The following is a 14,053-nucleotide window of genomic DNA, read 5'->3' on the forward strand; positions in this document are numbered from 1 at the left end:
TGGTTTGTGAGCTGTGATCCATCAGGGAGGTGCATGACAGCTTCCAGAGAAAGCTTTCTTGGTCTCAGGAGGATTCCCACAAGCATTATTCAGCCATCAGCTTCACAGCCTCTGTATCAGCACTTACCCATGGATTTGGCTGGAGTGAAAAGCAGCAGTTGTAGAAGTCTGGCTCTGTTTAAAATAGTAGATGTGTTTGAGACAAGAGTCTGCTGCCTGAGAGCAAGCAGGATCTACCTTGTATCTAAATGTTTGGGGGTTTAGGTAGTTTGGGTTTTGGTTTTTGTCCTTCAGTTTCACTCTGAACTCAGAAGGTAACCAGAATGAATCCTGTGTCTTAAGTAAAAAAAACCAACCCTCTTCCAGAATCACAGAGTGGTAGGGGTTGGAAAGAAACTCTGGAGATGGAGTGCAAGCCCCCTGCCAAGGCAGAGTCACCTAGAGCAGGTCACACAGGAACACATCCAGGTGGGTTTTGATTCTCTCCAGAGATGGAGACTCCACCACCTCTCTGGGCAGCCTCCTCCAGGGCTCCATCACCCTTCAGATGAACTTCTGAAGTTCAAGTTTGTGCCTGTTAGTCCTTGATCTGTCACTGGGCACCACTGCACAAATTCTGGTCCCATCCTCCTGCCCCTCACCCTTGAATTATTGATCAGCATTGATGAGATCCCCCTCAGTCTTCTCTTTTCCAGACTATAAAGCCCCAATTCTTTCAGTCTTTCCTCACCAAAGAGATGTTGTAGCCCCCTCAGCATCTTTGTAGCCATCTTCATGGAGCTTTAGAGCCTGGAGTGCTCCAAACCCTCAGGGTAATTCTTTCCACTGTCTTTGGGGCTTCAGAAAGCAGAAGAAATCTTTCCAGGATGTGATGGGAAATCCTCATGAGAGCACAAGAAAGCATCTTCACCACAGGAGGTCATGGGAGGTTTGCTTTAGAGACCTGCCTGGCAGCCCTTCCTCTTCCCCAAGCAGCTGTCCCTCTTCTTGAAGTTTTTATTTGCATCTCGTGTCTTGGTGCCAGTTCTGGGTGACCCCTTGTAGGCTGAGCTGCAGGGAGATGACATTTCCCTGCTGTCCCTGTTGTCCAGCAGCAAATGCTTTGTGTCCACAAACAAATCAGCCTCTAGCAGCTTCCCTCACCGCTCAGAGCACAGCAATTAACCAGCGTGAGGAGGAAACCCAAGACTGCTCAGCACCACTCTTGGCCACTCACTCCTCCTGCAACTCTGAAGAGGCAGAGCCAAGCAGCTGGGCCCCAGGCATGATCAATAGCAGAAAAGATAAATCTGCAGCAATTGACTGCAGGCTGCACTGTCACTAAGTGACGATGACAAATGAGGGCTGCTTGAATGCACTGCATTTTTATCTTGAGATCTTTCAATAGAAGCAGTGTCAATAACACAGCACTAAATAATCTCTGGATAGAAAGCAAAAAAAAAAAATTAAGAGGCAAGATGGATGTCACTTTTTCTTTTTTTTTTTCCTTCCTTCTCCCCCTTCCTTCCTTCTCCCCTTTCCTTCCTTCCCTTCTCCCCCTTCCTTCCTTCCCTTCTCCCCCTTCCTTCCTTCCCTTCTCCCCCTTCCTTCCTTCCCTTCTCCCCCTTCCTTCCTTCCCTTCTCCCCCTTCCTTCCTTCCCTTCTCCCCCTTCCTTCCTTCCCTTCTCCCCCTTCCTTCCTTCCCTTCTCCCCCTTCCTTCCTTCCCTTCTCCCCCTTCCTTCCTTCCCTTCTCCCCCTTCCTTCCTTCCCTTCTCCCCCTTCCTTCCTTCCCTTCTCCCCCTTCCTTCCTTCCCTTCTCCCCCTTCCTTCCTTCCCTTCTCCCCCTTCCTTCCTTCCCTTCTCCCCCTTCCTTCCTTCCCTTCTCCCCCTTCCTTCCTTCCCTTCTCCCCCTTCCTTCCTTCCCTTCTCCCCCTTCCTTCCTTCCCTTCTCCCCCTTCCTTCCTTCCCTTCTCCCCCTTCCTTCCTTCCCTTCTCCCCCTTCCTTCCTTCCCTTCTCCCCCTTCCTTCCTTCCCTTCTCCCCCTTCCTTCCTTCCCTTCTCCCCCTTCCTTCCTTCCCTTCTCCCCCTTCCTTCCTTCCCTTCTCCCCCTTCCTTCCTTCCCTTCTCCCCCTTCCTTCCTTCCCTTCTCCCCCTTCCTTCCTTCCCTTCTCCCCCTTCCTTCCTTCCCTTCTCCCCCTTCCTTCCTTCCCTTCTCCCCCTTCCTTCCTTCCCTTCTCCCCCTTCCTTCCTTCCCTTCTCCCCCTTCCTTCCTTCCCTTCTCCCCCTTCCTTCCTTCCCTTCTCCCCCTTCCTTCCTTCCCTTCTCCCCCTTCCTTCCTTCCCTTCTCCCCCTTCCTTCCTTCCCTTCTCCCCCTTCCTTCCTTCCCTTCTCCCCCTTCCTTCCTTCCCTTCTCCCCCTTCCTTCCTTCCCTTCTCCCCCTTCCTTCCTTCCCTTCTCCCCCTTCCTTCCTTCCCTTCTCCCCCTTCCTTCCTTCCCTTCTCCCCCTTCCTTCCTTCCCTTCTCCCCCTTCCTTCCTTCCCTTCTCCCCCTTCCTTCCTTCCCTTCTCCCCCTTCCTTCCTTCCCTTCTCCCCCCTTTTTTTTTTTCCCCCTCTTTTTTTTCTTTTTTCTCTTTTCCCCTCCCAGAGCCCTTAAATACTGAAGTGTGGAACTAGACCTGCAAATTCCAGGAAGGAATGGTTTGTTTGGACAAGCTCTGTCCCCTTTTAGGAAAAGTCTGGCTGGGTTCTGCTCTGCAAACAGAGCTCAATTCCACAGCATGAATGCACCAAGGGAACTGTAAGGGGAATATGCAGAAACAATATAAATAAGGATTTCCACCCCCCTCCCCGCCCTGTTCCTTTGGGGGTAATATATCTCTGTGAATTGGATACAGCTGCCAGAGATGGCCTTTCTTCACTTTAAAATATCTCTGACCTTTCCCTGAGCTAAGTGGATGCAGTTTACCAGATTGGTCCAAGTATAAAGCAAAGTCTGTTTCAGATAATAGCTTCTGAAAAAAATCCAACCTGCTCTGGTTTTGCTGACAACACCACCCAGGGCTCTGGTTCCCCCCTCCAGCCCAGGGGTGCTGTTAGCTGGCACACCAGGGTGGCAGCAGCCCAGCGACTACACCACCTGCTCCTTTGTGTTGCTTTTGAGTCTGCTGGGCTTGGTGGGGCAACAGGCAAGTGGGGAGATGCTCCCTGGGAGTGCTGGAAGCAGTGTGGCCCCGCTGTGTGGGCACCCACTCTGATTCTGTGCTGGCAAAAGGAACCACAGAATTGTTTGGGTTGGAAGAGACCTCTAAGATGCTCATATCCAACCAGCAACCCAACACCACCATGGCCACTAAACCATGGCCCCAAGTGCCATGGCCACACAGTCCTTGAACACCTCCAGGGATGGAGACTCCACCACCTCCCTGGGCAGCCTGTTCCAACCCCTGACCACTCCTGAAGCAATTTTTCCTTATCTCCAACCTAATCCTCCCCTGGCAGGTAGTCTTCTATCTGAAGTCAATTTATTTCCACATCACCCAAGTCTTGATGTCCCTTTTATCCCATATTATGAGACAGCAGCAAACACCCTGGAATGCTTTTGACAACACCAAATTGATTAACTTCTCTTTTTTTCTTTGCTCATGTGGGACACTTTCCATAGCAATATCTCCAGGAGTTAGAAGTTTCTGGGCCAAAAAGATGATCAGAGGGCTGGAACACTTCCCCTGTGGGGACAGGCTAGAAGAGTTGGGGCTGTTCAGCCTGGAGAAGGTCGTCCAGGGAGACCTTAGAGCAGCCTTCCAGTACCTGAAGGGGCTACAGGAGAGCTGGGGAGGGACTTTTTACAAGAGCTGGGTGTGATAGGATGAGGGAGAATGGATTGAAGCTTGAGGAGGGAAGATTGAGGCTGGAGATGAGGAAGAAATTCTTTAGAGTGAGGGTGGTGAGACACTGAAACAGGTTGCTCAGGGAGGCTGTGGATACGTCCTCCCTGGAGGTGTTCAAGGCCAGGTTGGATGAGGCTTTTGAACAACCTGGGCTGGTGGGAGGTGTCCCTGCCCATGGCAGGGGGGTTGGAACTGGATGACCTTTAAGGTCCTTTCCAAGCAAAACCATTTCCGTGACTCTCTGGAATCCAGTCTGGAGGTGATCAGAGCAATGCCAGGTGTGTCCTGGCAACCTGTGGAGAGCTGCAGTGACTCCTGGAGCTTTGGGGAGTTTTTGGGTGGGTGCCTTCTACATGGAGCCCACTCCAGAGGAAATACTCTTTTGGTTGTGATCTGAGTTTGGGTTAGCAGCCCTGCAGATTCCTGAAGAAGGCCCTGAAGCAGGGCTGTAGACAGAGTTATTGATCCAGATGTCCCTTTGTGTGTGTGCTCTCTTGAATAAAGGTCAAGATGAAGGACTGCATTTCTGAAAGGCTGGAGTTCTGAACAGCCCACAACTTTCAGAGCATCACAGAATCCTTTTGCTTGGAAGAGAGCTTTAAGATCATCAAGTCCAACTGTTAACCCAGCACTGCCAGGTCACCATTAAGCCATGGCTTTCAGCACCACATCTCCACAGCTTTGGAACCCCTCCAGGCATGGGGACTCCATCACTGCCCTGGGCTGCAACTCGAGAAGCCTTTTGGGGAAGAAATTGTTCCTCATAATCAACCTAAACCTGCCCTTTGATTTATTCAACCTTGTTTGTCTGGATTTCTTTTAAAAAGCAGGGCTGGCTGTCTTCCTTCATGGGCTGATGAACAACACTGAGTGTGAAACAGCTTGAAAGCAAACCCTGCTCCATGCAGACTGGCTAGTCTGGAAGGTTCTGTGCTCTCCTTCAGCCTTCAGCATATTTGATTATATTTCTCTTTTGCTGTTGGCTTCTTTCTTCAGCTGGGAAAGCAATGCAAGAAAAGCTGAAGAGACAAGAAGAACCTTGCTGGTTCAGGCTGGCTGTTGCTTTAAGGGGAGATCAGCCCAGTCTCATCTGTTAAAAATCCTGCTGAGATTGATTGGTTTATGGAGAGGTGATTATAAAAGCCAGCAAGCAGCTTAATTAGGATGGAGAGTTATGAGAAGTAGTTTGGCTTTTGTGAGAAGTGCTGGAGCAAATGACTCTTGGCAAGGGGCTGGTGGAAGGGGGAAAGCTAAGCTCAGGAGCTGGGCAGGATGACTGCCTGCTTAGCATGCTGCATTTGTCTTTAGAAGGAATAAAGCTGAAGATTGCCAAAACCAAGCCTGAATCTGGTTCATGTCAGGCTTTGTGGTCCTGAGACTACACTTTTCTCCAGAGATATTTACGAATCAGGACCTTCAGAACTCTTGGAACTTGTCTCAGGGATTGTTCCTGGGTCAGCTGCTTTTTAAAGAGCCTGGGGAAAAGCAACCTCTGCTTTTCCAGGCTGCAGGTTAGAGTTTGCTCCTGGCAAAAAGAAACCTCAGATGTTGTACCATGAACTCCATCCTGTTTGCTGTCAGCACAGAGGATGCACAGCCACCTAAAAGCTTCATGTTCCTGCTCAAGGAAGAGCAATAGCTGGTGGCTGTGCCCAACCACCTATCAACCAGCCACCAGGCTCCCCCTTGCTTGCTGCCAACCCCTGCCTCTGCAAGAAGAGGCTGAGGAGCAGAATTCAAACATTAGATATGCAACAAATTCTGCTGACTGCTGCTAGGCAGTGAGGCTGGAATGATGGTGCCAAATCCTGGCCTTTCATTGTAATGGGAGTGGAATTTTCCCCAGAGCAAACCACAGACTGAGAGAAAGCCCATGGGGCAAGAGAGAGTGTTTGAAAATACAGCCCAGGCATTGAAAGGAGAAGGGAAATGGGCTTCAGCTGGTGAAATTAAAGGAGATACAAATAGCCCAGAACTCCTGCAGTCTCTGGATTGGGAAAACAATGAGTTTAAGTGACTCTGATACTGCAGAATCATCAATACACTCAAGAAGAAGCAACTGGGTCAGTCTGTCTCAGCCACTTGCATGTTGCACAACTACTTGTCTGTTCTTGCTATTATTTTCTCCCTCCTAATGTCTTTATTTAACCTGCTCAGGGTAGTTCTCAGTTTGGAAATGTGTCCCACTCAAAATATATATTAAAATTTAACCCCAAGGTTTAAAAGCACATCTGTTTGTGCAGATGTTGCCAAGGGATGATACCAAACTGGGAGGCTTGGCTGAGATGCCTGAAGGCTGTGAGGCCAGTCAGAGACTTGGACAGACTGAGGGCTGGGCAGAGAGGAACCTAATGAGGTTCAACAAGGATGAGTGCAGAGTCCTGCATCTGGGAAGGAAGAATAAACTGCAGCAGGACAGGTTGGGAGGTGATCTGCTGGAGAGCAGCCCCAAGGAGAGGGACCTGGGACTGCTGGGGGGCAGCAAGTTCTGTATGGGACATCAATGTGCCCTGGGGGCCAAGAAGGCCAATGGGGTCCTGGGATGCCTTCACAGGAGTGTGTCCAGCAGATCCAGGGAGGTTCTCCTCCCCCTCTGCTCTGCCCTGGTGTATTGCATCCAGTTCTGGGCTCCCCAGTTCAGGAGGGACAGGGATCTGCTGGAGAGAGTCCAAGGGAGGGCTGTGAGGATGCTGAAGGGACTGGAGCACTGCCTGGTGAGGAGAGGCTGAGAGCCCTGGGGTTGGTTAGTCTGGAGAAGAGAAGACTGAGAGGGGATTTAATAGATGTTTATAAATACCTGAGGGCTGGGAGTCAGGAGGGAGGGGAGAGGCTCTGCTCACTTGCTCCCTGTGATAGGACAAGGGGCAATGGATATAAACTCCAGCACAGGAGGTTCCACCTCAACATGAGGAGGAACTTCTTCACTGTGAGGATCCCAGAGCACTGGAACAGGCTGCCCAGAGAGGTTGTGGAGTCTTCTTCCTTGGAGACTTTCAAGCCCCATCTGGATGTGTTCCTGTGTGACCTGTGCTGGATACTATGCTCCTGCTCTGGCAGTGGGGTTGGGCTTGAGGATTTCTGGAGGTCCCTTTGCAACCCCTAACATCCTGTGAGCCTGTGACTAGGATCTGAGTGTGGAGAGCAAGAGAACACAACTCAAAGCTGAGTTTCAAAGAAGCGTGTTTTGAGGAGGCATCATCAGAGAGACTGAAAAGCAAGGCAAAAGCAGAAGGGTGTTGTTTTTTTCAGACATGGAGTGGACTAAATGCAAAGTGAATTTATCTGCAAACCATCTGTGATTTCTGTGTGTGTTTTTTTTTTTTATGCCTTCACAGCTCTAATTTTAAGCAGTCATGTAGCCTTTAAATAATGATGGTTTCTTCCCAGTTGGTTTTTCCATCAGATTCCACACTCCATCAGGGAATGGTTAAAGAAAAGAAGGGGCTGGGTGTGCTTCCTTACAGATTGCACACACATACACACAGAGAGAATAAAACAGCAGCCTTTTCTTTTTGCAAGTCAAATGTGACATATTTTGGGACAGGATTCCACATGCATAAAATAGCAGCAGGAGTTTTGCTGGGTAGGGTTTACTTTTGTGTCTTTTGCTTTACAGTTCTCCTGTAAATTCAGTGCTGGGATGAGGTGCTGACATCCCCCAGGGACTGAAGCTCCAGAAGCAGCACAGCAGCACAGCAGATCTTTTTGAATTAGCTTAAAACTGGTATCAAAGGTGATGGTTTCATCAGGCAAGAGGGGATGGAAGAGTCATAATCCACCCAGTCCTTCGTGGGTCTGCAGACAAATCTGCTGTGTGCTGGATTTTCTCTGTGTGATGTGGATGCTTTAAAACTGTAAACTGAAACAAAACCTAGAGAAAAAAAAAAAAACAACAAAACAACAACAACAGAAACAAAGCCTGGAGAAGAGAATGCTCCAGGGGGACCTTAGAGCTGACTTTCAGTACCTGAAGGGATCCTGCAGGAAGGCTGCAGAGGAACTTTTTCTGAGGGTGTCTGGAGACAGGCCAAGGGGGAATGGTTTGAAGCTGAGGCAGAGCAGGGTTAGAGTGGAGCTGAGGAAGAAGTTCTCCAGTAGGAAGGTGGTGAGACTCTGGCACAGGCTGCCCAGGGAGGCTGTGGATGTCTCCACCCTGGCAGAGTTTAAGAGCAGATTTGATGAGGTCTTGGGCAACCAAGTCTAGTAGAGAGGTGTCCCTGCCTATGGTGGGGAGGCTGGAGCAGATGATCTCTGAGGTCCCTTCCAACCTGAGCCATTCAATGGTTCTATGAAAACTCTCTGGATCAGAAACTGAATAACCACCTGAAAATTGTAGTTCCTGCAGTTACAGTGACCCCTGAAGGGTTGTGGGAGGCTTCCAGGTGTGGTTCTTGATGAGGCAAGATCCCTTTGAACGTGAGGCAGGTCACCCCAGAGCCTGAAGCAATACTGAGGCAGCTGCCCCAGGAAATCTGCTGCTAAGGACATCATTGTCACCACAGTTCATGAGGGCACTCTTTCTGGTGGCAGGAGTGCTCAGGTGAGATTCTCACTCACTGCTGGTAGATGTGGTGGGGGATGCTGATTCACGGAACAATAGGAAAGAAATAGCACTGAAGATCAAGTCTCCTCCACATTGAAAATGCAACTTTGTCTAAAAGGAGGCAGGACACATCCTCTTCTCTTGGCAGAAGCCTCAAATGTGAGTCAATAGCCCTCCAGCTTCTTTTCTGTTTCAGTCAAGCCTGTAGTAAACTCTGTGGCTAACTGAAGGCTGAAAACCTGACAGAAATTAAAAGGAATGTAAAACCAGCAAGAAGAATGTCTTTGACCAATGGCACTATTGAGCATCACAACTGTTTGAACAACAACAACAAAAAAAAAAAATAATCAGTTTATTATATTTATCTGCAGCACTGTCAAGAATGTTGCAGTGAAGCATGAAGAAATGAAGAGGCCCTGGTGATGGATATCAGACCAGCTTGCCACAGAATAAAGATCAGCATTTATCTCCCTCAGAGGAAGATAAAGATTGCTCCTTATGATGTCAGTTATTCCAAATGTTGTCCAGACAGTTCATGAGAGATCATCTGCACGTGGTATGAAACCCAATAGCCACCATTAGCTGTCTCTCCTGACAACAAAATTAATCTCTCCTAAATGAGAATGCATTTCTAATTGGGCACCTCCTTCCCTAACAAATTGTTTACAGTACCTCTGCAAGGAGTCTGAAATCATCTTTTTCCCTTTGATGTTGCTGATTAATGACAGCCCTCTTGGTTCTCAGCAGCTGCAATTTGAGTATTATTGCCATGCCATACTTTGCTGTGAAATGTTCCCCTTAATTACAAGCTCCCCAGTCAAGCTCTGCTCAAGCTGCATGTGATGCCAGGCTGGATTGTTACCTTTTGGTTTTTTGCCTCCCCCCTTTCTCTCCAAGTGAGTCCAGAGCTTAAGTATGTTAGGAGGCTGACAGCACTCAAAATGGAAATCTCTCTTTAGCCACAGAACAGGTCCAAACCTGGCAGCTCACCTCAGCCTTCCCTGTTCCCTCACTTAGTTGATCTGCTCAGCACAGTGCAGCAGGGGGTGGAGATAACTGGGTGGCTGCAGTGGCACCGTGTTAGCACTGTGGACTGCCAGAGCTCATTACCAACACCAAGAGGCAGAGCTTATTAGTCTGGTCAGAACACTGAGCTAGCAGAGCAGGCTGCTGCCAGGACTGCAGCTGCACTGTTTGCATCCCTCTGTGTGATGCTGAGGTGTGCAGCAAGTGTGCTCTGTGCTTGGAAGGAGATCACCAGGTCATAGAATCACAGAATAATAGAGTGGGTTGTGTGGGAAGGGACCTTAAAGATCACCTAGCTCTAACCCTCTGCTATGGGCAGGGACACCTCCTATTAGATGAGATTGCTCAAGGCCTCATCCAACTTGGTTTTCAACACCCCCATGAAGGGACAACCCACAGCTTCCCTGGACAACCTGTTCCAGTGCCTCACCACCCTCATGGGGAAGATTTTCTTCCTCATGTCTCATCTAAATTCAGCTTCTTCCAGTCTAAAGCCATCACTCCTTGTCCTGTCACTCCATGCCTTTGCCTAAAGTCCCTCCCCAGCTTTGCTATAGCCCCTTTCAAATCCTGGAAGGCAGCTCTAAGTTCTCCTTGGAGCCTTTTCTCCTTCAGGCTGCACACCCCCAGCTCCCTCAGCCTGTCCTCACAGAAGAGCTGCTCCAGCCCTTGGATCATCTTTGTGGCATTCTCTGGACTCACTCCAACAGCTCTGTGTCCTCCTTCTGCTGGGGACACCAAAACTGGCCAAAAAAATAATTAATAAAAAGGATTAAAAACAGAGTTAAGAAAAAGTAGCAATAAGAGGAACAGGAACTCCTACCCTCTCCTTTAGCCATTATCTCTAGGTGTTGAAGCAGAGTGTTCCTTAACTCCCAGCAGAGTTCTTAGTGCCCTGAATTGCTCCTTGTCTGTTCAGGAGAATTGGCTTCTCATTTATGCAAGGAAAAGCAGATCCCTGGAGCAAAAAGTGTGAATGCCCTCCTTTGAGTTTCGAAGCCAAAGCTATGCTGTGCTCTTTCTTCTTCAGGGGCAAGCTCCAAATGGTTCCTCATACATTTCTGAGTTTGATTTCCAGCCACTGTTTTGTCCTCACAGTTCAAAAATAGTAAAACAACTGCCAAGCCCTTTTATTGTGGGGGGCAGGATGTAAAAATCAGAGATCCTTACCCAGTGGCAGGGATCTTGGAGATAGTCACAGTAAATGGGATATTAAGAGCTGAAAAAGATACTTTAAAATATTAAACAGTTTAAAAATAACTGTTGCATAACAGGGGGGAGGATGGAAAAGAATCATTCATTTCCAAGGGTTAACATAGAAAATGAGGCTCAACAGGGTTCTGGACAACCTGCTGTAGTTGAGGATGCCCCTGCTCAGTGTAGAGAGGGTTGGACATGGTTTAGTGGCCATGGTGGTGTTGGGTTGATGGTTGGACTGGATGATGCTAGGGGTTTTTTCCAACCTTAACAATTCAACAACTTTATGACCTGACCTTCAATATCCAAAGTTTGCAAAGCACTGCAAGGCTGGAGAGCAGTATCACAGCATCAAGTTGAGCAATGGTTTGATTTTGTAGGAGCTGCTTATGTCTCTGATGCCACTGCCAGTCCTTTTCACCCCTTAGAGTGTAGCTAAAATAAACAGAGCTGAAATAAACGAGGCACTCTCAGGCCAATAGTCCTCCACACAGAGTAAATTGCAGCACAGGGCTAGGGGGTTTGTCTTCTCAGCTTCTAAAGTAAATAACAACCTCTTTCATGCAGGTATTAATTAAATGCAGTAAGCACAATCCACACAGCCAGATCCTTTAGTCAGGGGTGAGTTTTTTTTTTTTTCCCTCTGTAAAATGGAAATGAATCTGCTAAGGAACAGCAGATGTGTCAGTGGCCAAGTGAAGCGAGGCTTTGCCCTCCACTCAGTGACATTTCTCTGTCTGTCATGAGACAAAAAAAAATTGCATCTGATCAATTAAATGTTCCCAGACATGTGAGGTATTGATAAGTGAAACCCTGCTGCTGAGCGTGAAAAATGAGAAAAGGAAAAGGCTGTGAATGAGAAAAGGAAAAGGCTGTGAATGAGAAAAGGAAAGGCTGTGGCTCTGCTTCTGTGGAGCTCAGAAACGCTGTGGCTGGGTGCAGAGGTAAAGCAAACCTGGAAGCAATGCAGGCTGAAGCAGTGCAGCTCAGCCTACACAAGCAGTGAAATGTGTAGTGGTGTGCTCCCAAGGGCCAGCAATGGGCTGAGCACACTTAGAGAGGCAAATATGGAGAGGAAAGGGATAGTTCTTCATGCAAAAAAACCCTGACAAAAGAAACAAAACCCCACAGTGACTCAAAGAACAGCAGCCAGAGGCAGAAAGAGCAGGACTAGCTCGCTCAGAGTGGCTCTTTATGGATCTGTAATATTAGTTCTGTTAGACCCAAACTAGCTTTCTTTGGACTGTTAAGAGATGGGTGAGGAAGGTGCTGTGTTACTGTCAGGGATTGCTTGCAGGCTGAAAGATCATTGCTGCATGGCATTATTCTTTTCACCTCTCGATGCATAGTTCAGACTCTGTGTGCACTTTGCAGACGTCTGTAACTTATTTTCATAGGATCATACAATCACAGAATGGTTTGGGTTGGAAGGGACCTCCAAAGCTGCGTAAATCAGTGCGGGCTCTTTTTCTGCCCCCCGCGGGACCGGGCAGGCATCTCCTCGGCCACTGCTGTCACAGGTGGGGGGCACGGGGTAGGCGGAGCACAGCTGCCTTTGCCGAGGGAATCCCTGAGGTTAGAACGGGAGGCTAAAAGCTTTAAAAGGCAGCACCTGCGCCGGTGGCTCGGTCTTTGACCGCCCGGGGCGGTACCGGAGCGCAACGCAGCGCAGCGCTGCCTGCCGGTCACCACCTTCCGCCTGGACTCCGTTTCCCAGCCTGCCCCGCGCCGCCGCGGCCTGCTGCCGGGAGAGGCCAGGCCGGGCCCGGCCGGCCAAGATGGCGGACGGGGTGCTGAGCCCCGGCGTGAACCTGGAGGCCTTTTCCCAGGCCATCGCCGCCATCCAGGCGCTGCGCTCCAGCGTGACGCGGGTCTTCGACTGCCTGAAGGATGGGATGCGGAACAAGGAGACCCTGGAGGGCCGCGAAAAGGGCTTCGTGTCCGCTTTCCAGGAGAGCCTGCACTCCGTCAGTCGCGACCTGGGGTGAGCGGGTGGCCCCGAGGGGCTTTCCCCCGGTGTCGGTGTGCGGCTGGGTCCCTCGGCTCCGTGGGGGCGGCACGGGGAGGGAGCTGGGTCCTGGGGTTCTCTTGGCGATGTCCTGCTGTCTGCAGGGCCTGTGTCCGCTGCCGGGGAAAGTTTTAGGCAGATAAATGCGAAGCCGCCGCCGTTTATTTCTGCTTTCTCCTGCGCCTTAGCCCTTCGGGCTGGCTCCTTCCAAAGGGGTGAACCCTGCTTGTAACATTTAGGTGGGGTTTGGTTCTTGTTTCGTTTCAAAGAAGAATTGCATTGGCAAGGCGAATGCTTTTGGTTGCAGGGAGATTTTTTTTTTTCCTCTCTCAATTCTTTTGCAGCTTTTTGGTAAAAATTCAGATGCCGTCCCAAAAGAACCAATTTGTTAGCGAAACTTGTGAGGCTGGGAAGTCAGCGCAGGTGGGAACGGTTGGTTGGTAGCAGCATGCAAATAGAGACAACTGAGGTTTGGTTGTCCCTGTGGATCCTGCTGGTGATGCCATAACTTTTAGTTAATAAAGCAAACCCTCTGAGGCTTTCATTCGAAGCTTTCAGAGAGAGGCATTCTTAAAAACAACCCTAAAACCAGACCCTTTTCCCATCAACTTTAAACAACCTTAGAAGATAAAACCAGAACATTTTTTTATGGCTTAATGCATCCCTGGGTTCTGTATCCTCCTGGGAGCCATCAGCCCTGTCCAGAGAGATGTCCAAGGGTAGGTCAAGTGCATAACCAACCCTTCCCAGCATATCTTCTGACCTACAGGGATTTGGGTACAAGAACTTTTCTTGCTGCCTAAGAGGCCTCGCTGATTTTTAGTGCTGATTGTGGTAATGTGTTTTGTTCCCTGCTTCTTGCCTTTCGGGAAGGATGGTAGATGATTATTCTTGTGAGTGATGTTGCTCACAGCTTCATAGCCTTTGCTTCCTTTGGTTTTTACTGTTTCCAGGTTGGAGAGGCTTTGTGGTCTCCTTGGAATCCCTGCAAGTGCTTTGGTTATCCTTCTTGTCTTGTTCAGTAGTTTTGTGAAGAATTATCTGGTATAACCCCAAAATCTTGTTCTCAAACAATAATAGATAGCAATTGGCCCTGACCTAGCTTGTCTCATGTGTAGTATTTACACTCCTCTTGCTTTCTAGTTTATCATCCACTCTTTATTTCAGTGTTGTGAAGTTCTTTTGAGTCCCTCTGCAGTCAGCCACTCTCCTTAGAACCATACCTGACAGTAACTTCAAGCTGCAAACTCCACCAGTTCTTTCTTTGCCATACCTTCTACAGCCATTTGTGGCTATGCTTATCAGAGCTTTGACCATTTCTTTCCTGACTGCTTGCAAGAAAACTTCTTAAAAAGAGTTTTTTAGTCTGGAGAAGAAGAGGCTGGGAGGGATTCTGATCAGTGTCTATAGAT

At 49.0% G+C, this 14,053-nt stretch overlaps 1 protein-coding gene across 2 annotated transcripts in view; it reads left to right on the forward strand.

Moving 5' to 3' along the window:
* The first annotated feature begins 12,411 nt into the window (after window positions 1-12,411).
* MED27 (mediator complex subunit 27) overlaps window positions 12,412-14,053 on the forward strand; it is a 94,709-nt gene continuing 93,067 nt past the window's right edge. For both annotated transcript variants that reach the window (XM_054393372.1, XM_054393373.1), the window contains exon 1: window positions 12,412-12,617. In XM_054393372.1, coding sequence (XP_054249347.1) covers window positions 12,412-12,617 — 206 coding nt within the window. The remainder of the gene's footprint in view (window positions 12,618-14,053) is intronic.

This window comes from Indicator indicator, chromosome 28 (genome assembly GCF_027791375.1).
Source record: "Indicator indicator isolate 239-I01 chromosome 28, UM_Iind_1.1, whole genome shotgun sequence".
Taxonomy (NCBI): Eukaryota; Metazoa; Chordata; class Aves; order Piciformes; family Indicatoridae; genus Indicator; species Indicator indicator.